This window comes from Maylandia zebra, linkage group LG2 (genome assembly GCF_041146795.1).
Source record: "Maylandia zebra isolate NMK-2024a linkage group LG2, Mzebra_GT3a, whole genome shotgun sequence".
NCBI lineage: Eukaryota > Metazoa > Chordata > Actinopteri > Cichliformes > Cichlidae > Maylandia > Maylandia zebra.
In genome coordinates, this window is record NC_135168.1 from 43,606,024 (window position 1) to 43,629,025 (window position 23,002).

The 23,002-nt window shown below is 39.6% G+C and overlaps 2 protein-coding genes across 2 annotated transcripts; one reads left to right on the forward strand and one right to left on the reverse strand.

Moving 5' to 3' along the window:
- The first annotated feature begins 1,948 nt into the window (after positions 1-1,948).
- LOC101484568 (phospholipase A and acyltransferase 3) lies at positions 1,949-5,436 on the forward strand. The gene is made up of 5 exons (XM_004545560.3): positions 1,949-2,106; positions 2,566-2,638; positions 2,804-2,912; positions 3,135-3,403; positions 4,689-5,436. The coding sequence occupies exons 2-5, from the start codon at positions 2,624-2,626 to the stop codon at positions 4,806-4,808; spliced, it is 513 nt and encodes a 170-aa protein (XP_004545617.1). The 5' UTR covers positions 1,949-2,106; positions 2,566-2,623; the 3' UTR covers positions 4,809-5,436.
- Positions 5,437-7,058: 1,622 nt separating this feature from the next.
- On the reverse strand, positions 7,059-21,060 carry scyl1 (SCY1-like, kinase-like 1). Its single transcript, XM_004545561.6, has 18 exons — positions 20,863-21,060; positions 19,401-19,541; positions 17,108-17,230; positions 16,798-17,024; positions 16,624-16,714; positions 15,628-15,783; positions 15,255-15,413; positions 14,977-15,084; positions 13,135-13,248; positions 12,873-13,028; positions 12,574-12,762; positions 11,548-11,623; positions 11,139-11,348; positions 10,208-10,356; positions 10,028-10,102; positions 9,387-9,698; positions 8,872-8,950; positions 7,059-8,443 (listed from the first exon to the last, which is right to left on the reverse strand). Exons 1-18 carry the CDS (start codon positions 20,968-20,970, stop codon positions 8,319-8,321), a joined length of 2,598 nt encoding a protein of 865 aa, XP_004545618.4. The 5' UTR covers positions 20,971-21,060; the 3' UTR covers positions 7,059-8,318.
- Between the last annotated feature and the right edge of the window lie 1,942 nt (positions 21,061-23,002).

A 23,002-nucleotide genomic window follows, 5' to 3' on the forward strand; every position in this document is an offset into this window, starting at 1 on the left:
AATGTTTTCCTATTTGCTGATATTCGGATATCAACCTATAGGAGCATCATTGCTACTTTTAAATTTCATTCCCTGTCATTCCACTTATTTAGATGACTTCTATGATCCTGGTTTTCAATTCATGTTGAATTTAAATTTAATACAGGCCACTCCAGGTGGGGTGAAGTTCATCAGGGGAGAAAATTATATTGAATAAGGATGATTTTTGTAGTTAAAATAAATAAAAAAAGAGTTTCGTGATGCTGCCAAAGTTTTCACAGGGTGACAGGCAGTGCAGTGAAAATGTATTTGCTCCCTTCCTAATTTCTTTTTGCATATGGGCATAAATGTTGTGGATCATCCAATAAATTTTGATATTAAATAATAAATAAGTACCCAAATTAATTCAAAATGCAGTTTGGAAATTAAGATTTGATTTAATGGAATAAAAAGTCTACTTGGCCCTCTGCGAAAAAGTAATTGCTCCTTTCAAAAAGCAGCACATCATCCCACCATCTAAAGAAACCTATGAACGTGTGAGAAGCAGTCAGTGACATCTATCAGTCTGGAACCGGTTAAGAGCCATTTTAAAGCTTTGGGACTGCAGTGAACCACGTTGAGAGACATTATCCATAAATGGAGAAAACAGCACAACTAGCACCACTGACGAACAGTGGGCTGTGAGGTCAGTTCCTTTATTATTAATATGCAAACTGTCATGACCATTGATCAGCAACCACTGTTTAATGGTCTGACCATTGATCAATGGCTGTGACCTGCAGTCAGCTGAGACTGCAGAAGTCACTCGGATGAGTGATGAAACGTTTCTCCCATTGAAAACGCTACATTCAGATGAACAGAATCAACCTTTTGGGGTTTACCTACCTGGATGACTGAGCATGCATCAAGACACAAATACATGACTAATTTTTTTTTGAAATGCGAAGGATACATTTTGAAAGAGTAACATTTAAAAACAGCTAAAACCATTAAAAATCTGCTCATTTTTCTCATTTAATGACCATCAGATGATGAATAACATGAAACATGGCAAGAAAAACATATATAATTTCACCATTTTTTTCCCCACTCTCACTTTAGTCTGCTGTCATTACAAGGATGTCACCATCTGCAGCTCACAAGACAGACAGGCTTTACATGGACAGTGTTAATTAAGAAAAAACAGCATTCAAACATATCTACAGTTCCCTTCTGTTTAACAATCCTGCCATCAGCACATCAAGAACTCCAAGCTTATTGTAAAGACATCCAGTGGGCCAGGCTGGACCTTTAGAAGGGCCGGATCTATCCCCTTGTTTGACACCCCACATTTAAACTGTACAAATATAAACTCCAGCAATTTTTGACTTCCTACTGAAGCAAACAAGCATACGTCGTCACGTCGTCACGCAATAAAAAAATCCTCGTGAAGATTTAGTTCTCAGTTATATTTAAACCGAAAGTGTTGGGGGTTCTAAAGGTTGAGTTGCGTGTTTTTCTGCGCGTGGCCATCATAACTGATCACGGAAAGAAGAAAGAGAGGGGGTGGCGGATAATAAACCGGCGATTTAAGAGAAAGAAAATGTCGTTATTTGTTGAAATTAGACTTTAAAGTCAAGCACCTGCCGGACCAAAAAAGGTAAAATAAAAAGAATATTAACAAAAATAAATAATAACAAAATAAATGCGAATAAATTATACATAAATTAAATATTTTAAATGAAATTTACCCATGATAAAATCACACATTTATGAAAGAAAGAAAATAAAAAGTGTAGGTATTTGTAGCTGAAACAAAAGCAGACTCTTGATTCCTTCACACTTAATTTTATCACATCATTAAATATTCACGCGTTTTCTTGTAATATTCTTGCACCTTGCTTAAACAATCAGTCATCTTAAAAGTCATCTTAAAAATCACCTGACGCTTAAAAAAGACAAATAAAATACTGCCACGCGTTTATTTTGAAGGGCACTGAGCACGCGCACGAATCAGCTGATCGCTCGCGAGTGAGCTTTTGATGTTTGCGTCGGCGACGTCTCTCATTTCAAAACGAAAGGGTTCGAGATCGTTTTGACAACCGCAATAAGAACAGAAGAAGGAGAAGAAGAGTCTGGTCGCTGCAGGTAAGGAATTAACCCGATCAAAGACCTCCCACAGCTGAGGGTCGCGTGAATGATGGTGTTACCTCACGGCTTTTGGGTGATGCAAACACGGACCAATTCTGGCTAATCTTCTTCGTGTGCGATTTTTAAACACTCTTTGTGACTTATTTTGATATATAAGTCTCTAAAAGTGCGAGCTTTTCTCTAACATTCGCTTCTTTGGCGTTTATTTCCACGAAAGAGGTTATGCAGAGGTTATGCTAATGTGCCAGTTTATTAGGAACATCAACAATCCTGCAGCTGTTTTTAAGAGGGGCGCTGTTCAGCTCAGGAAGGATCTAGCCCGGTTTGGTGTGCAAAAACATACAGATATTTAAAGTGTTATTAGATTTATCGGTCTTTTACTTTCATTATGTATCACGTGGTGTGCTTAAATCTGATGTGTACTTTTATTTATTTATTTATCTTTAATCCCTACAGCTGAAAGTCGTCAGGAAGTCCAACAAATCGGAAGTTCGCAGACCAAAGACAGGCTGACATGGCCCCAACACTGGTTAGTAAAAGAATGTGATGGCATTTATAGCCTCAGAGCTGTTTATTACATCAAGCTGATTTCTATTTAAAGCGAGTCAGCGTGATCGGGTCAAATGTGCTGCAATTATTGAGAAACACACTCTTTTGGAAATTCAAACATTTTTCCCCTCTCTTCTAATCCAAGTATGACGAAAAGCCAGAGCCTGGGGATTTAATCGAGATCTTTCGTGGCTCTTACCAGCACTGGGCTGTGTACATTGGCGATGGCTTCGTTGTTCACTTGGCACCACCCTGTGAGTCCCTCCACACACATATACACACACACTGTCTGGACTCCTTCCCCCAAACCCCATCACTGAAAACAAAAAGCAGCTTATCTGAGAGGCCACATGCAGATTCTGTGATGTGGGTTTTCAGGACAGAACAGAATGTAAATTATTTGTTGGGGTACAGCCAACTCAAAACACAAACTCTTGCAATATTCAGCATGTAAACTGAGTGGGTTTTGTCCCCAGCTGAGGTCCCGGATGCCGGCTCCAGCAGCGTGATGTCTGTCATAACTGAGAAGGCATTGGTGAAGAAAGATGGGCTGTGGGACGTGGTGGGAACTGACGAGTGGAAAATCAGCAACAGTCTGGACAAGAAGTACGAGCCGCACTCGCCTGGTGTCATTGTGAGGGAGGCCCGCAGGCTGGTGGGCCAGGTGCTGCCGTACTGCGTCGTCAGGAGAAACTGCGAGCATTTTGTCAATGAGCTGCGCTACGGCAAGGCGGAGTCCCGGCAGGTAGGCCCAACCACGTCAATCCTTTGTGTCACTATAAAAACACGAAGTGAGACAAAGCACTGACACACAGGCGGTGGCGGAGGCTGGGCGGTGTAAGTTTCAAACAATAGAAATCTTCAGTGAAGAAGGAAAAAATAGCAGAAAAAGCCAGAACAAATTTACAGAAGAAATAGTTCATTTCTTAACCATGGAGAACCCATGGGGTCAGAGCCAACCCCACTGGTTTACTAGGGAAACCATGGGGTCAAATTTGACCCCATGGGTTCTCCAGGGTTAAAACAAACATGGGGATTAAAGATTCATTCATAGCTATAACTTTGAATCCTTTCATTCTTCTGTGACACCAGCTGGGAAATTATCTCTCATACCAAACATTGCTTGCTCCACCCCTCCTGTTTGCTCTGGAGGTTTGCCATCTTCTAAATGATGAATGGCTCAATCAGTTGCAATTAGCTGTAATTAAATATCAGTTAATTTATTTGTCTGTTAGGGATTCAAAGCAGGGTACAAGAGGCTTTCCAGCTTCATACAACACCGAAACATCAAAATGTCACCACATATTTAACAAGGTAAAGGATTATGTAAGAAACTAAAGAGTGAGGTAACAGTGGGAAGGGCTTTTAAAGGGCGGAATGATATCAGTGGAGTCAACGTGCTGCATACAGTGATAAGAGGAAACTTTTGGGGCCTGGGACATGGCAGGGCAGGTCTGTGTACGCTGATTTTACAACCTTTAGTTAATATTTAAATCTAAGCATCAGTGAGTAAACGTGTAAATTGTGAAATTGTATCTGATCCTGGAAACTAAACAGACAAAGCCTTCAAAGATTAGTTGAATTTGCTTAAAGTGCATTGAAGTCCACCCATTACCTTTTCTGAACAAGGCTCTGAGTCAAAATGAAACTTAACAGGCAGTGAAAGTGAAACTCTAAACTGCTCCCAGTGCAGGTGAAGCTCAGTAGGAGCGTCAGCTGCTCTTACTGAATCAAGTTCTGCATCCACTTGATTTCTCCTATTCCAAACTTTGTACATTAAGTATAAACACTGATGTGTTGTTTCAGGAATGCTTCTTTCAGACACTAAGAACAAATAAATGTCATGATCTTTTAATTAGAAGATGTTTTCACTGAAACCCAATCCGCCCAAAATCTTTTAAAAGTTCAAATAGTTATTTTTTTTTTAAAAGTTGGGCAGTGTTGGGGATTTAAATTTTTTTTGCTACTTTATAAATTTCAACAAAAAAAATAAATCACGTTAGCTGCAATGATGTATGTTTTCCTTGCAGGTGCGTAAGGCAGGAGAGGTCGCCATGTATGCAGGCTTGGCTGCGGGTGTGGGTGTGGGTGTTTTAGCGCTGGCACGATGGTTGGGAGGAAGCAAAAACGAAAACAAGGAAACGCAGTGATGAACCTTCGTCCTCTTTTGTTTTGGGTCTGGATTAGCAGATCACCAGCAAAGCCTAACTGGCGCCTGCCATAATCAGTCGCAGATAAATAACACTGCCAAACTTGCATGCAGTTATGTGTGATTTAGCAGGAAATTGGGATCGGCTTCACCCCTATCTGTCCTTCATGTTGCTTTTTGTTTTGTTTTTTGGGGGGGGAAATGATGTAAGGCTGGCTAGTTTGTATTTTTGGGGTTGTTTAAAATTTGTACATACAGCACAAGTTTGACAGTTTTTCCTCAGAAGATGAAATATGTGGTTTTCATATCAATGAAATGACTCATGAGGGATGACGGTTGGAGGGTATTTATGATTATATAATATATGATAACTTTATAAACTCACAAATGGTTTTAAAGTAAATGGGTATAATCAAACATCGGGAGAGAAAATAGGAAGTGCTATAAGTGAATACTCAATATTGAGCTAATGAGTCTCTATGCTAGGTTATGTAGGATTTCTTAAAAAAAGAGCAAAAAACCTTACATGATCAACATGTTTCTACAGTTCACAGATATATCGTGTTACACTGTTCCTCTGATGTTTCACTGTTTGAACAAGTTTTAAATAAATGAATTGTTTGACTCAATGATAGCCTGGAATGTGTGTGTGATATAGCATTCTTGTCATTGGACCCTTAAATACAGCCTATTACATTAAAGTCTTTGCAAAGGCACCCTGCACCATTCTTGCACTTCCAATTCTGTTCATCCCTGAAACCAAATGAAGCTTTCACAAAGGAAAAGTCTATGATCTATGTCTAGGATAAACATCACTGCACAGCATTTGTAATTCCCACATCTGTACTAGTTCTTGACTGACTAACATCTTACCTTTCAGGGACACTTACAAGCTCTGCAAATTTTGAATATAGTGGAAAAGACCACGAAGAAAATGAAGCAGAGGTATTTTCTGAGAAAGAGACACTTTTTTTTGTGCTATTTTTCAGTTTTGCACAGAGAGGAAAATATGGTGGGGAGTGACGTGTGTGTCTGTGTGTGTGTGTGTGTGTTATTGTTGATTGTGACTCAAAAAAGCTTTGCCATCTATGGATAAACCAGTGAGAGCAGCAGCTCTACATAAAGACTTTAAGAATACACAAACTTTCTCATAAACCTGCAGCATTTCCTAAGCAAAAGAAGTGGAGATACAATATATTGGGCCTGTACACAGTAACTGAACCTGTCAGCATCGTCCACGTGCCCCACTATCTCACAGAAGTGCAGCTTTTGCCCCACATTTAAACTTGTTGGCATCTGGCCTCCCTATTTTGATCTAACAGATGTCTCTCACAATTATTTAGGTCTTGCTCTGCAGTCTAGTTTAACTAAAAATTTACCTGTGACAGGGATGTCACTCCACATGAAATCTGTAACAGACTCCCACCTGGCCCCATCAGAATCAGCTGATTTTTAAACTATAGCACTTTCCCCCCAGCACTTGTGAACAGGGCTAGATGCAGTTTAACCTCTATTAAAAATAGTGATATGACCCTTCAAAGTTTTCATCAAAATCCATCTTTTTATCTTTTATCACATAAATTTTCAGAAAACAAATAAAACATGCAGGGTAACAGTGCTTGCTTCTGCTACTCTATGTCACAGTTACTAAACTACTGAAACTGATATACATCATATTTATATGCAACACCATCCCCACCAGTGACAACATAGTCCAGCAATCAGTGTTTTCACATCATGCAGTAGTGTTAAACATCTATCTAGTCGTTCTTTTAATACACACGATCCCTCTATCTTACCGTGGGAGGCCTTTAATGATTAGCGATCGAGTTACTGCCAAGAGAAAAAAAAAACTATTCTGAAGATGTTGGCTTTAGGTTTTGAAGCTTGTTTATAACAAATGTCACACAGCTATCTCCTACAGCTGTGAATTTACTGGGGGTTAGAAAACCATTGGAAATAACACATTAAATTATTAAATTCTGTGCTAAAGTCTTTATACATCAAGGGCAGGAAAGTAAAATTTTGCATGGCTCATTAAACATACTGAAGTTATTGTATGCTTAAAAAAAAAAAAAAAAAAAAATCAGGTGATTCTGTGGGAGTCAGGTGGTAACCTTTCTCAGGTTTCACTCATTTCATATGAAATGACCCTTTTATACGAGCTAACAAAGAAAGCAGCAGGTGTTATCAGAACTCAGATTACAGATACAAACATACTCACTAACCTTCAAACACAGGAAGACAAGCATAGAAGAAGAAACTTTATTTAATACGTCAGAATAGCTCACATGCTACATGATTTGTTTTCTTAGTAAAACATCCGGATTTCTTTCGACTAATGCAGCGTAGTCCTCTTCATAACTGGACCCGAACAACCAAAACCCAGATTTTAGATCCAGTGGTGATGGGTTCGGATTGTGTCAACTGGCTCATCCATAAAACGTCTAGCTCGAAAGACCAAACCTAGAAATACCATATCTGACCCAGACAGGCCACACAGGGTCACGCTGTACGCTTTAATGCGTTCCAGGTCCGCTTCTCAAGTGTCAGTTTAAATGTGGAGTTATTGATCCCGTCAATTAATTAAAGGCACAAATAATAAAATCAAAAGTATAAAAAGGTTCTCCTTCACCTATACCAAACCATATATTGCCTAAAATGACTTGGTGGTAAACAAGTGATTCCAAAAGGTGATCATAAGCACTACAGACGATTTCACATAGCCTCCACCACAAGGCTACAAACTCACCTGATTTTGCCCTAAAACCACCGGATTTGCATCTTTCTATGTCCCAGCTCCTCCAAAGTGCATGTTTATCATTTAAAGATCTCTAAGCAGTCACCTGTGTTACCTGTCGGGTCACTTCTGTAAAATACAGTGTTGCATGTGCAAAGTAAATTCAGCACGTTTTTAATTTCTTGCCATGAAGCCTTTTGTTAGGCCACACAATACACAGTGCATGCATGAACTTATTCTTAGTCTGTAACTGAATTAAAACATTCGAAACCACAGTGTGTGTGTGTGTGTGTGTGTGTTCACATGTACTGAAAAACATTCAGCACAACAATACATGTGTGAAGAAAAATTCTATTACGTATATATATATATATATATATTTGTGGGTTTTTTTCTTCTAAAAAAGTCATTTTTTTAAGACAGGATGCACCAGTTATGTACATATAGTTTACAAGAGCAACTGTGGGAGTCATGAATAAAAAATAATGAGGGGGACATCGTCTGAAACCTGCTCAGGCCTCTGCTGCAGGGGGTGCTGCTCTCCAGATTTCCTCTCCGTCTCCATCTTTTATCTGTGTCAGTTTTTTTTTTTTTAGAGGAACAAAGACAGAAAATCCCCAAACTAAAAGTCGTCCAGAGGAAAGGTTCTCCTCTGCCTTCTCCATTTTAGCGACTGTCAGTTTTCTTTAATGCTGCCACTTCTTTCTGGTCCTTAACTTGTGGAATGTGGAACCTAGATCTGCTGCTTTGTGCCACTCTGTTAGGTCCTCATCAGTCCAGCTTGCGCGCGCCCAGTTTGAGAGGACCTTTAGCAGCTTTTCGTTCCGCCCGTTTCGCCTCCAGTTCCTTCCTCCTCTCCTCGCGTTTCTTTTTGGACAGCTCTGCCTTGCTGAGACCTAAGTGAAAATAAAACCAGAATGTCAATGACATCGTAGCTCAGGAGGCACATGATCGATCACAATTCACATGCTACTGCCTGTAAAACAAAAAAATGTGACCTTGGCTCTGAGAGCAGTTTGACTAAAGACCTATCAGCTGATCATTGTGAGCAAATTTCACTAAAATCAGACTAATGATCTAGGAGGTGTCATTCTTATGAATTGTGAACAGACATATGATGGATTTTTCACTGGTCCTTTACTGAATAAGCTAAAAATAAAGGGGCAGCTCTGTGATTTATTACTGCAGGTCTATATTTTTAGAAGCCTCACAGGAAACGCTAAAAATGCCCGACTGAAAGGAGGTACGAACTGAGTGGAGTCTCTACAATCAGGCCAATCCAGGTTCTCATTTCTGATTAAGGTAACCTCGTTGTTGGACTTACCCTGGCTTCCATCTACCGACTCCCAGCTCTCCTCAGCTCCCCAGTCTCCTGTTGGCTCTGCGCCCCAGCCATCTCCAGACTATCGTTGAGAAAACAACACAAACATAATTCTCTGTTATTCAAACCTAATCAAGCCAATGTACAATTACTGAAGAAAAAAAAATCTAATTAAATTCTTTAAAAATAAATAAATAATATAATATTTAGTGATCTTGATCTCAATCGATAGATAGATCTGTTAATGCCCTTTTCTTAAACAACAGCGATTTTATTTTGAAGGTAAAAAAGAAGAAGAAAAAAGCCCACCGTGATGCTGAGGGCTGATCATGTGACTGCAGCTTTATGGTGTGCTCTGTTAAAATGCCATTTCAATGAAATCGGATAAAGTTTGGTGTTCCCTCTAATACACATGTAAGACTTTCAAGCCATAATCAAAAGTGCATTTAACACTCAGTTGTTTTTTTCTCTCAAATCTGAAAACCAACTTCTGTATTTTTGGCTCACTGCGCTCTCACCGTGGCAGCAGACATGCTGGCTGTGTTTCTCTGGGACACGCTGGCGAACAGATCATTTTGACTGGCGCCCTTTGTCGTGCTGTCCCAGTTGTACTCGCTGGCTAACCGCACACCTTCGGGCAGGGGCAGCGTTTTATTGGCCGAGCTTGTGTCGGTCTCCTCCTCCCCCCAGTCGTTCCCCCAGCCTTCCTCGCCTGCAGAGCTCTGACCCTGACCTTCTTTCTCGTTGGACCAGCTGTCATCGGCGTCCCAGCCTGAGCTCCAGTCGGAGCTCTGTTTTTTCACCACCATGGAGGTGGATGAGCGGCTCGCCTGCGTCACAGCGAAGAAAACTGAAATGAGTCCAGCTGCAGCTGATTTTTCCACATCTACATACACCCCCCAGATGTGACCAATTATTTTTTTGTTTTTACAGTGGAGAATTTTTTTTTAAACATTTGTTTTCAATAACATATACAAGTATATATTACAGGTAAATGGGAACCTTTCAAGTCAGCACACTATACTAGGAGGATTAATAGTTTAATATGACTCACAGTAATCTAACAATATCAGCAGTGCTCACAGCATTAGAGGAAGTAGAATGAGCACAAAAGGAATGACTGTCAAATAACTGCATTGCTTAGCATCTTCCGTCTGACCTTCTTTTTGGATGAACTCATTCCTGACCAGTCGGTGTTCCAGTCATCGGGCTCAGTCTGAGCTTTCTCTGGCTCCTTTGAGGAAACGTGCAGTCAATTTATGTGATTTCAAATTATAATTATGTGAGACCATAATCTTCCATTTATGCACAATACATATCCTAACTATTTTCTCCCTACCTCCAAACTTCCCCAGTCCTCCTCCTCATCCCAGCGGTCTCCTACAGGCTCATCATTGTTGTCTCTTACTTCAAGAGTCTGTGATTGGTTGGCACGACTAGAGGCACCGTGGTGAGTCAGGGAGGCTTGTTGATTTTTGTCTTGAGAACCTGAGATTGAAAGAAACGTTTTAATGTGAGACACTGATTCAAGGCACTGATTTGTGTGGGAACACTTAATAAATTAAAGAATAGTAACTGGGATACAGAGGCCGTTATTCTGCTGCTACACACAGGTTTTAAACTGCTAAGCGGGGATCTGCTATAGCTTTTCATATTTATAACCATAAGTATACATGTTCATAGCCTGCATATAGCTTGTACACTCACTACAGTTATAGCCTGTACATACTTATAGCTATAGTAAATTGATAACATAGTACCGTGTACATTGTAACACATTTATAATAGATCTATATTCTGTAATATATCTATATTTTTGCTAAAGCACTTCTGGATGGACGCAAACCTTGTACTTGTGCAATGAATTCTATTCTATTCTGTGAGATCCACTGACTTGCCTGAAGTTACAGATCTATCAAAGCACAATGCAGGGACTCCAGCAACACCTAAAGGGAAGAGGAACAACTTTATTGACTGACCAAGGCATTTTGGCTTGTGGCCTCATCAGGGTCATCTGAAGGTCACAAGCTGAAACGCGTTGGTCAGTCAATAAAGTCTTAGATCTGTATTGACAGATGAAGGCTTTGTGTTGTAAAAGGAAGCTGACACCTCCCAGCACCAGCAGTCCCACTATTATAGACACATACACTTATTCCAGTGTTGAGATTCTTTAGATGATTCTATTTAGATTAAATATGCATGTTAGTGTATGTAAATCTTTATTTTTAAAAAAAAAAAAAAAAAGGCAGGGTGCTGTGGTTCCACCTCACCTGTTGCGGCTGTTCCATCACTGGCACTAGGGGGAGTAGTGGGGCTGGTGGCATTAGCGGCAGGTCCGCCTCCCTCAGTGCCTGTACCCCCCTCCGTCCCTGGAGCATTGCGGATCAGCTTAGAAGTGAGCGAGCTCATGCCTGTCACAGCCCAGCCAGCCCAACTGGACGAGGCACCTGCAGGCTGAGCAGACGATGCTACGTCCTTTTCTGCAGGATACACAAAACAGAGTTGTTACGTTTAAGTTTTCATATAAAATGTGTCTATTAATTTGATTAAAGCCATCTGAGATAGTTACAGGATTATTTGTTTCTTTTTCTCAAACTCTATTCATGGTAAAGAAACAACTACACAGCATGGAGTTTCTAGTTTGAGGGAAGATTTCCAGTGCAGTTTATAGTTACATACCGATCTCAGCTAGCTTGCTGGGGTCTTCTGACACAGTCTCTAGTTTGGAAAGGAAACTCTTTATGGCTTTGAATGCCTGACACGGAGAAAGAGACAGGCAAAATTAGAGGTTCAGAACAAGCACCAAGACATGTAGACATCCCAGTTTCAGCAAATAGTCCCTTCTTGCACTAGTCGTTTGACAAATGTGACTGAATTAACAAAATCTAAAACCGTAAAACCATATTTGTATTTTAGCTTTGTGCACAATATTGTTTCAACTAATGTTATTTTTTTCTAAAGTCTATTTTTAATTTAATGTCATTTAACTGAAATGTTCTTGCACATTTTATTTTTAGTTAAATGCTGCAAGATTGATAACTCCACCACCACTGCTGGTACACAGCATCAACCGCTGGTTTGCATGCAAGTCTTCAAAACAGCTGTAAGATCGAGGATCAAAAAGACTACAAATAAATTTAAAACATTCTTGGCATAGTTACAGGTAAAACTAAGGAACACTACAAACCAACGCAAGAGTACAAGCTGTGAGAAACCATGAAACCACATATCTCCAGCAGTCGAATACCTGACTCGCTGAGTTTTTATAGTCATTATCTAGACTTTTGTTTCTGTAATTTCAGGTCATCACATTTTTTATCTTGTAAGCACAAAAGAGCACCTTTTTAAATTCATTTGTTTTATTTTGTCTTATTTTGAATTCCTGCTTGATTCTTGCTTTTTTGTTGCTATGATTAGCCATTTGTGAAAAGCCTCCGTGTGCAACTGATGTTTGTTAAAAAGAAATTGTTAAAATAATACATTTCAGTTCATTCTGGTTTTTTGTATTCAAAGTATAGAAAAAAAAAAATACTGAATGGTTGATTTGAATGAGTATACCAGTGCAATTGTAGGCAACATATGGCCAAAAACAACATTTGTTTTTGAAGGTTATTTGAACATACTGCAATCATATATATACACATCTATCTATAGCTCTATCTATATATTGTGATATTCGATTTTCCTCACATCACCCAGCCCTACCTGATCCCTGACGCTCTTATCGGGGTCAACAGTAACAGCACACAGGGTGGGCAGGATACGGGCAGCAATCTCCGTTACACTGTAGTAGTTGTGTGTAGCCGCAAAGCCCAGCACGCCAGCAGAGCGCGACGCAGGGAACGGGTCCTTTGTGGCTCGAGAGAAGGCAGAAATCAGAACGCGCTGTCGAGTCTGTGAACAGCGAGACAATTAAATTCTTTACTGAGCACTGATCTCAGTCTTTCTGTTTTTTTGTTTGTTTGTTTTTTTAAGTTTTACACAGTGATGCAGGTCTGCCTTACCCCAGCGTTGAGGTAGGAGGCGATTTTTCCCAGGCAGACGGTGGTGTTGCATCGGATTGGGCCTTGTTCGTCTCTAGCCTGGAGCCGGGCAAAGTGACGCATCAGTTCCTGGTTCAGGTTGGTCTCATTTAGCTTCGGAGCCAGCAGCAGCATAGACTGGGGGGGAGGGGGAAGAGAGCATATTTAGGATGCTATCTGTCATGTACTATATGTATGAGATAACGCCTGTTATATTGTGCTTGTGTTTAATTGTGAAAACTACCTTCACAGTCTGTTCCCTGATAGCAGGGTTTGTGTCTGTGAAGCCGTGAACAACATGAGGGAAAATCTGGGAATTCACTGCAGCCTCATTCAAATACTGAATGAACTGCTCCATCTGAGAAAGACAGAGACAGAGTTAGGGTGAGTAAAAGATAAATGGTTTTATTCTTTAATACTAGAGATGGCACGATACCACTTTTTTATGTCCGATACCGATATCATAAATTTGGATATCTGCCGATACCGATATGAATCCGATATAGTGTCTTTTAATCAATAAAACTGTTTTTTTAAATATCTTGCTGCATTTTGTATAAGTTCATACTCAAGTTTAAAACAACAACTACACTAAAGCTATTCTGTTATACCTGTATGCAAAAAAAAAATGTTTCATAGTTCAGCAATACTGATCAATCTAATAAACTTAAACCTACACCATCCTCCCTATTCTGGTATTTTAAAGAGTACTTAGCATAAATATTAAGCAACCTAACTAATAGGGTTCCAACTCCCAGCAACAAAAATAAATAAATAAAAAATAGGGAACCACCCCTCACGCTCCACCTCATGATGCTTAATCGACGTAATCAACCTTAATTTGATGCAGTGTGAAAAAAAATGCACAGAAATCAATTATTTTTCAAGAAATATTAAATAGATTCAACATCTTTCTTCAACAAAATTGCAGACTGCACAGATGGTACCTTCCCAAAGGAAAAAGTACTATAGCTTACTAGGGTATATATATTAGACTTAATAGTCACTATATACAGTAATTGACTTCTATTCATTTTACATCAAATTAAAACTTTGGGTGTCAGATAATTATTTATTAAAAGCTAGACATTTTAAATGAGAATAAGAAAGAAAAGTATGTCTTTGTGCCCTCTTTTCCCTGTTAATGCCCTATCGGCCCCCCTGGCTAAACTTTGCTAGATCCGCGCCTACACAGTTACGTCAGCTACGTAGAAAAAGATCCTGGTGTAGAAAGTAATATTAAATAAATTCTAACAACAGCTTATCAAGCTTAAACGTGCTGCTGTTGTTCAGCCGCTGGTTTCCTCTTTCTGGTGCAAAGTGGGCCAAAAACAAACACGAGAGATGGACTCGCGACAGAAAAGCCAATCAGCTGATCGTTAAGCAGTTTCATGATTGAAGTAGCAGCAAGAAGAGGCAGTCGCTTGTTAAGCTTAACGCAGGAATGCTTTACATTCAGAGATGGACTTACACACTTGCTTTACTTCTCTCGGGGATAACTTTGTCAGAGATGAAATGCCGGGTTGCTAGCGAAGCTCCAAATGCTATCCAGACCACCGACAGGTCCCGCATGCCACAGCCGCTCTATCACGTGATGCATACTGCTCCGACGTGCTAACGTTCTGAGGTGAGTTACGGCGTGTTGCAAGTTTTGTGAGGTGCTTTCGTGATATTTAATGGATCGGATTACACTTTTTATTTTTCTCCGATATCCGATCCAGTAATTTAGGTCAGTATCGGACCGATACCGATACGTAATATCGGATCGGTCCATCTCTATTTAATACAGAGATAAAAACAGCTGGACAGGCATGTGATTAAACAACTGTTTGTTATGTTTTACTGTTCTTTTAACCAATGTTTCTCTTTCCATGCTAGAAATAACATACCATAAAATTAAATATGAACTCTATATTAAAAACGTAAAATAAATAAGAACACCATCTCGGCAATATTCACCCTAATCACTGAAAAATCTCTGAAACTAGTCAATATTTAAAAAGAACAAAACTGTTTTGTGCAGAACTTGTTTTTAAAATCTTACACATAATTACCTCTGCAAGGAAACCAAAAGAATATTCCACACCTGCTGCAGAAGTCGTATCCTCATAGCTCGGTCTGTGGAGGAGAACATTTTCACAATGACAGGGATGATTTTCTGCTGGTACTCTTCTGCTGACAGAAATTTTCCCACCTAGAAAAACAGAGGAAGAGAGAGAGATGGAAGAAAAAGAAGTGCACAGATATAGCTACAATCATGTCATTTTTCAACTTGTCTCGAGAATGATTTTACTGATGATTATTGTCTGCTTCACTGTCTGTTTCTAATTAGGGTCTAAAGTCGCCTCGGGAGTTGGGATTTACCTTAAAGAGTGGTGTGAGGACGACAGCGCCTGCATTGCCAAACTCAAAAGCGGTGAGCAGCTGAGGCAGGACTTTGTGCTTACAGAAGTCTTCAGGGAAAGAATCGAGATTGTCACTCAGATCCTGGAAGAACTGCTGCTTCTCGGCTGGCTCCTTGATCTAGAAAGGATCGTTTTAAAGAGATCATCTAATTTCTGCAATAGATGATTGGACTAAAGCGAGGCATGGTGTCCAGATTAAACTTGTTTAGCCAAATGCCATCAATCTGTTTGGGATTTTGATTAATATCAACCTCTGTTTTAATACTTCATGCTGTGACTTGACTAGAATGTTTTTATTGTAGTTGTAACACAAACAAAAGTCTGTGTAAGACCTGAATCTCTTCCAGGAAAAGGTTGCTCTCCACAAAGCTGCTACTCAGGAATCCTCCTGGGGCTCTACAGTTCTGGAGAAACCGGGCAGGGTTTGGCCGAGTCCGGGGGTTGGCTCCAACCAGCTCACAGTAATGGGGAACCAGAACCTTGGGGATCTGTGGGAACAGAAAGAAAGAAAAAAAAAAACAAAACAATAAACTTGACTTATACCTTTTTTTTTTTTCCTCATATGACAAAAAAAAATAAAAAAAATAAAAAAATATATCTTCAGCTGTCAGTGAGCCTATGAAGCAACAGCACTAAGACTAAAGCTCGCAACGAGAGATCACATTTCCTTCATAAGAGCTTCTCCTCGCAGGCCCCTTCATATTTTAAAGACCTCATTAACACACTATTCTGACAGAGCACTCAAAGCACACAGGATGCAGAGCCTTCAGCTACCAGGCCACTCTCTCATAGAACATGCTCTCTACTTTAGGATTGGGCTTAAAACATAAATTCTTGAAAAATCTTAAAATTAGGGTTGGATCAGGTGACCCGGAACTATCGCTTATTTATGCCGCTATAGGCTCAGACTGTTAGAGAGCTTCCCATGATGCACTGAGCACTTCTCCACTCCAGTCATGTTTGCAAGCCATTAACTTTTGTTTCCTCTTTCCTGTGGTTTATCCTTCGTCCTGTTTTCACAGTTTTTTCTCCCTGGTGGCACCAAACGCGGGTTCATATTAGATCATCAGATTCTTGGGTTTCTCTCCAGTTGATCTTAACCATGACATATGTATTATTTAAGGGCCCTGCTATCCCACTATATGTTCAGTCTATTGTTGCTGATTCTTTACATAAGCAGAATCATGTAATTTCATTTAAACAACAACCATCATAATCTAAATATTCCTAAAAGCTGCATTTTTCTTAAATAAGAGCATGCACTCCAAGGAGCAAGGACAATATTTAATCATAAGGTGTTTGGATAAACAGCAATTGAAGACACAAACCTTTCCCAGGGAACGGAGGGAAGAAGTACGTGGCAGCGGCCCGTTGAACACCTCCCAAATCAGGCAACCTAGTCGCCACACCTCTCCTGCCCTGTAACAAAAATACACACAGGTCAGTGCAAAAGGGTGCAGCCAAAGCGCATCAGGTAGTTTTTCTCTAAATGTCACACTCACCATTTCTCTCCACTGCTGTTAGACATCTCTGGTGGGTCATATTTCTCCATGTCTGGGTAAACTGCCTTTGGTGCAGGGAGCGAGACCCCACTTGGGTCTCCCTGCTCAGGGGCCACATGGTCGAGGGCTCCTAGCTTCCACTCTCCAGCTCGATCCACAAAAACAGCCCATATGCCCAGGTTGTTATGGAGCAGATGGCAGTCATTGATGAGAAAACTCAGAGCTTTCTGTAAGCAAACAGAGGAAGAGACGGTGAGAGACGACTAATAGAGGACAGATGCCACAAACAGCTCAACTCTCCTGTCCTTACCACTATCTGATGGAGTCCCCATGAGATCTCCAGTTCCCCAACACCACCCTTCTCTGCCCGTGCCTTCAGATGGGCTGCCAGGGGTGTAACCTGCTCAGTAACCAGGTAGAGGCTCTTCTCTGTCTGTAACAACCACACCAAGCTCATCAATCAACTAAGAAAGGAAAAAAAATAAAAGCAAAACTATACTTCAAAACTATTCTATGTCACTGCATTAAACAGTAACTTGACATAGGAAAACAGCTTCTCCACAACAGTTTTTGCATTTATCTATCATATGCACAGCACATTTATACATCACAGCATTTTCCCATCAGATCTCTATTAAAAACATGCTATAAATTAATACTAAATTTACTGAATATTGGAGAGTTCAGATCACAGATATTTTAGAAGAAAAAGCGATTACCATTGCTTTGCTGGATATTTGATTATGCACCAGTTCTTCAACATGCTCTATTTTTATCTACTGACTGTTTTTCCTCTGCTTGATTGTATCATTTTCCAACCTTGCCATTGTGTACTTTCATTGCCAGGTGTCTTTGTGAAAGATGTTTTCTCTCAAGAGACTCCTTGCAGGGCTTGCAAAATCGCTAGCCCGACATCCCAGGGCTAGCGATTTTTCTAGTCGGGCTACCAAAATCTATCTCAGCCCTGCCCGTCGGGCTATCATAGGAAAATATATGTCAGTGCTTTTGCATTCTTTTGAAAATGTAGCATCAATGAGCCACTGTCAATATGTGACATATTGAAATCGCGTTAGAATTTGCTCTTGTTTTTTGCTTTCACTTTGCAATCACGCGAACGGTGTGTAGAGAGCGGCAGCACTGATTGGTGAGTGACGATTAATTGCGCACCAATTCCTCTGGCATCGTCTTATCACTCATTAGCTTACTATTCAGACATGACAAGTGAAATCTCCCGCAGCAAGCTTAAACATGTGAGAGGTTGATCGCGCAGAGAATCGCTGACCGTTATGCAGGTGTGTGTGTAAAAGCAGCAGGATTTAAGCCGGTATTTTAGTTCTGCTCAGCCAAATAAGACAGGTCAGGGTGAAGAAGGGGCAGCCAAAGAAAAGCCGATCACAAAATGGAAAAGTTATGAAAAATCAGACTATGAAGCAAAAAAAAAAAAAAGTGCAGCTTTTTTGGTTTCATGGACAAAAGAATTTCTGTGGCTGGAATATGACGAGCTAAATAACATGATGTTCTGCCAGGTGTGTTGTGAGTTTCATTCAATTTCTGAGTCAACAAGCGCCTTTGTTACTGGGACCAGTGATTTTAAGAAAGACCCCATTAGAACCTATGAGAAATGCAAGAAATGCATTATTGCTCAGTCTGCAGTATCTTTCCCAGAACAAACAGCAATTGCAAAAAAACATACTAAAAATAAACCAAGCACAAGAAGAAGTCCTGAAAAAGCTGTTTAAAACAGCGTACTATGTTGCAAAGAGTGAACTACCATTGGCAAAATTTAGCAGTCTTTGCAAACTTCAAATAGCAAATGTCCTAGAATCTTGGTTCCACTTGCCTCTTACCTGTGACTCCAGTGGAAATTTCAGATTCAGGATCTGACACAGACTGATTCATGTCCTACACAGTTCTTACAAGTTCATAGAAATTTCTGTTCAATGAGAACCAAGTATTTGAGTTGATGATTGTAATTTTTATACAGTTGTTGTGATTTGTATTTTAACAATTTTTTGATTAATTTTTGTTTCCGTTACAATATTATACATTAAAGTATAATATTGTAACGGAAACAAAACATTAAAAAAAATTGCTTTTTTTTTTTTTTTTTTTTTTTAATTCAGGCTACTTAAATTTATTTTGGGCTACCAAAAACTGAAGAGTGCCGAAGGGCTACCAGGGATTTAGAAATTTTGCGAGCCCTGCCCTGGTTAAATAAATGATTAGCTAATGCTGTATGGTTTGCTGGTCATATTCCTTGGATAGATTCTCCAGATGAAAGGGTAAAATCATATCCTTAGTTGAGCTAATAGTGAATAGTGTGTCAATTACACTCTCATTAAAAACCAAAGAGAAAGCTGTGTAATTGTCTGCTACTTCACTTACTATAACTACTATAAAACTACTATAAACCCACAGGAACCTATTCCCACTCACCTCTGTCTTAATGTTTAATATGCAGAGAAGAGCAGATGACAGAAATGAGACACAACTAATTATATGACAATTACAGCAAAACATGGAATCTCAGCTCTAAATATCAAGAAAAGTGTGTTTAAAGCAAAGTGGTTTCTGTTAAATTTAAGTCACAATAAAATACATACCTCCAACCCATCAACATAGGCCAGGATGTTAGGGTGACGCAGGGTCTTCATACGCTTGAAGGCAGCCTTGGCGAGCTGGGTCTGCTGCTCTGTGCCCTGAGCCACCTCGTATACAAACACAGACACTGGCTCTCCAGTGGTCTGAGGAGAAAGATTGGAGTAAGAGCAGCCAGTTATAATTACTCCATTGCTCTTAATTAAGCCAATATTTTGTGGTTGTAGTCCAAGTCTAAAATTTTACTCCAACTTGAGTATGCATGTTACTAACAGACATTACTACTTGCATGCCATTTAATTTTGTGTCTCTCCAGTATTTTCTGTTTTGCCCTGTTCTCTCTATACTCTACTTTATCCATTCTCTTCTCTTTTTCTTCAACTTTAACTGATCATGGCAGATTGCTGCCCCACCCTTAGCCTGGTTCTGCCGGACATTTCTTACTTCACACTACAGCCAAGTACAGCACACAGGGGATCATCTGACTGCTGGGTTTTTTCTCTAATATCATAGGGTCTTTACCTTACAGTGTAAAGCCCTTGAGGCCACTGTTGTTGTCATTTGGTGCTATACAAATAAAACTAAATTAATCTGAAGTGAAGCTATCCTCTTCAAACAGACTACTCCCATTTTCCTTCCATTGTAATATTTCACTGGTGTTATAAATTTACAGGTAATATTATCATAGCTATATTTAAGCAATTATAATAGGAAAAAAATCTACATTCACCCTACAATCAAAATTCCAGAAATTAGGGTAAATTATGTACTAGCTTGACTTACACCAACACTCCCATTTCATCGGACTGATGTGAACAGTATCGTGGCCTTACATCCGTGCTGTATTAAATATAGATATAAATGTAGCCATCGTGCAGAAAATATTACCAGTAAGAAGTAACTGTCAATACTGTATACAGAATTTTGAAAAGACATTTAATGTGACTGAGGATGACGAAAGTAGGAAGTTTGGGCTCGGCTGCCCGCGGTGAAGATGATGACACTGAGATTATAGCTTTCCGCTTCTCGGTGATAATAATGAAGCAGTGGGTTGTATGCAGTGCTGTCTGCAGTTAAGACGGAATCTTTCATTCCTGAAATAAAGCATTAACTTTAAAACAGCTCAAATAAGAGCCGTTACTCGGCTAAAACGGGTGACGTGGCGAGAAATACGTGTCTGCCTCTGGGGGTAAACAAAAACCCTGAGCTAGGCTAGTCAGCGACAATTATCAGACAGACAGACCAAGCAAAAGAAAAAAAAAAAGACTACCAAGACTGACTGACTGACTGACTGACTGACTGAACGAATGAATGAAAAACACCCGAAAAACGCTAACAGAGCTGACATTTAATCTGAAGGCTAAATCAAGCTCTAAAGCTGACTTGTCAGCTTATTGGCAGGCCCCACAACCGATCGAGCTAACGCTGACTGCTAGTGCATCAGCAGCAGCGGGATGCCGCTTTTACCTTTCGCTTTCCCCGGTGTAGAGTCCATATTCCGGACTTTTCCTGGCTGTCTGGAAGAAGTTCATACGCAAAGTCTTTCACGGGATCCCTAGCGAAAAAGGACCACATCTCCCCTTAGCTCCGCACTTCATCAAACACACAGCGACAGGTGAACTACACAGTGCTAGCTAGCGACTGGCACGGATGTTAAATGCCTCCGCAGAAACGACTTTTCGGCCTATTAGTTCCACAAGAAGTTAAGCTTACTCAGGTTTTTGAGAAAAAAAATATATATAAAAGACTTAATTTATTATATATAAATTCCCCTCACTCGTTCTCTCACCAAATTAAAGCCTCAAACTGAACTTTGGGTAGTAATAAAATAATGTCGATTAAAAAAACGTCACCTGTCCAAAAAACGGTTGCAATATGTGTAGCAAAATATAAATTCCGATGAATACTTCTCTATTACAGATTAAAACGTGCTTCACAAAGGCAATCAAACTAATTAAATCCTTAAAAAATATGAAGGGCAATAAAGTTAATTTTTCCATAAAAATATGTGTTCTTAGACATGCCTTAAAGGAAGTTATTGACCATGCCAAGCTGATTTCCTTGGTCAGAATCAGAGCCATCTACTGCTAAGTCAGTTGGACTTTTAAGATCTTATAAGTATGAAAAAAAATCTAAAGTCAAAGCTGACATCCTTACTCAGCATATGTCTCTGATATATTTTTATAAGATAATTTGTGTTGTTTTTTATTAGATGCAATGTAAATGTGAAGAGAGCAAGTAAACGTAGTGAACCTTTTTCAGCTCAGACAGGACTAGGACCATAAACTTCATCTGTTAAAAACAGAACAAATAGATCAAATACATTATTAATGTGCAAAAAGTCTTGGGCCACTCTTCGTTTCCTTATATTTCTCTCCAAACAAGATACAGTATGCCGCCTCCACCGTGTTTTACAGATGGCTGTAGACCCTCACTGTGCTCACTGTTGATGAGACTTCATCAAACGGTGAATGAATCATCTGAAGGGTCTGATGATCTCTAGAGTCCAATTTTAGGACTTTGCTGGATTTTTTTTTTCCTATTTCTTAAGAATTTGACTTTAGTCTTCATCTAATGTGGATAGTTTCTATGCTTGAGATTACTTCTTTTGTCCTCCACTTGTCCATTTTACAAAAATATTTTAAAGATACACACAATTCACACCATTGTGAGTTGTTTTTCTTAAACTACATTTTATGTATACGAACCAATTCACAAAAACAGTCACTTCAATACACGTTATATCGTAATGTAGAGACTCTACAATATATATAAACTTCAGATGTCCCGCTACGAACAATGGTGGGAAGGAAAAACACCTTTTTAACAGGAAGGGTAAACTGATGCAACCTAAAATAATACCTTGTTAATGCAAAAATAATATTTTATATCTCTCAAACTGTTACTTTTGGTAGATTCAATGAAAGAAACATTGAATCTACTGGTTTTGTCACAGGCCACAAGTAATACAATACCCAAGAATACAATATGAACTTCTTTGTTTGCGCATTGTATGAAACATTCCCACATATCCAACTAATTAAATAAACTGTTTAAGGTTTGACATCGCTTTCCTTTATTGCCATTTGCCTGATGAGGTTGTGACACTTCCCACAACAAAACATATAGCTGAAGTCTACAAATAAGTTTTCCTTATTCATGTTCTTTTAAGCTTGATCAGACATCCTGCTCTTCAGTGTCATTAAAAAAAACAAAACACCACAACCCCCCCTCCCATCCTCCCCCAAAAATAACATACATGTATAGCAAAATGCTACTTTAGAGCTAGCTGTTATTGTTCATGATACTCTGCATAGTTATCTCATAGAAGAGCTGAGATCAAAACATACAGCAATAGCTGGACTGTTTTATGCTGCTGTACTAAAGAGGATCCAGAGCAAGGATGACTTTTGTTGGATGCCTGCTCCCCTCAGGTCTTCTTTCCTGACCTCACCTCTTCCATTTGTTATCATGTGACATGGACCTCAAGAAGGGTCGTGTCCAGGACACAGACTGCAAAATGAGGTTTATAAAGCTGTTGCTAATCATCACAGGACAGCCGGAATACAATGTCAAGTAATCTTTATGCATTATGCCCACCTCATCA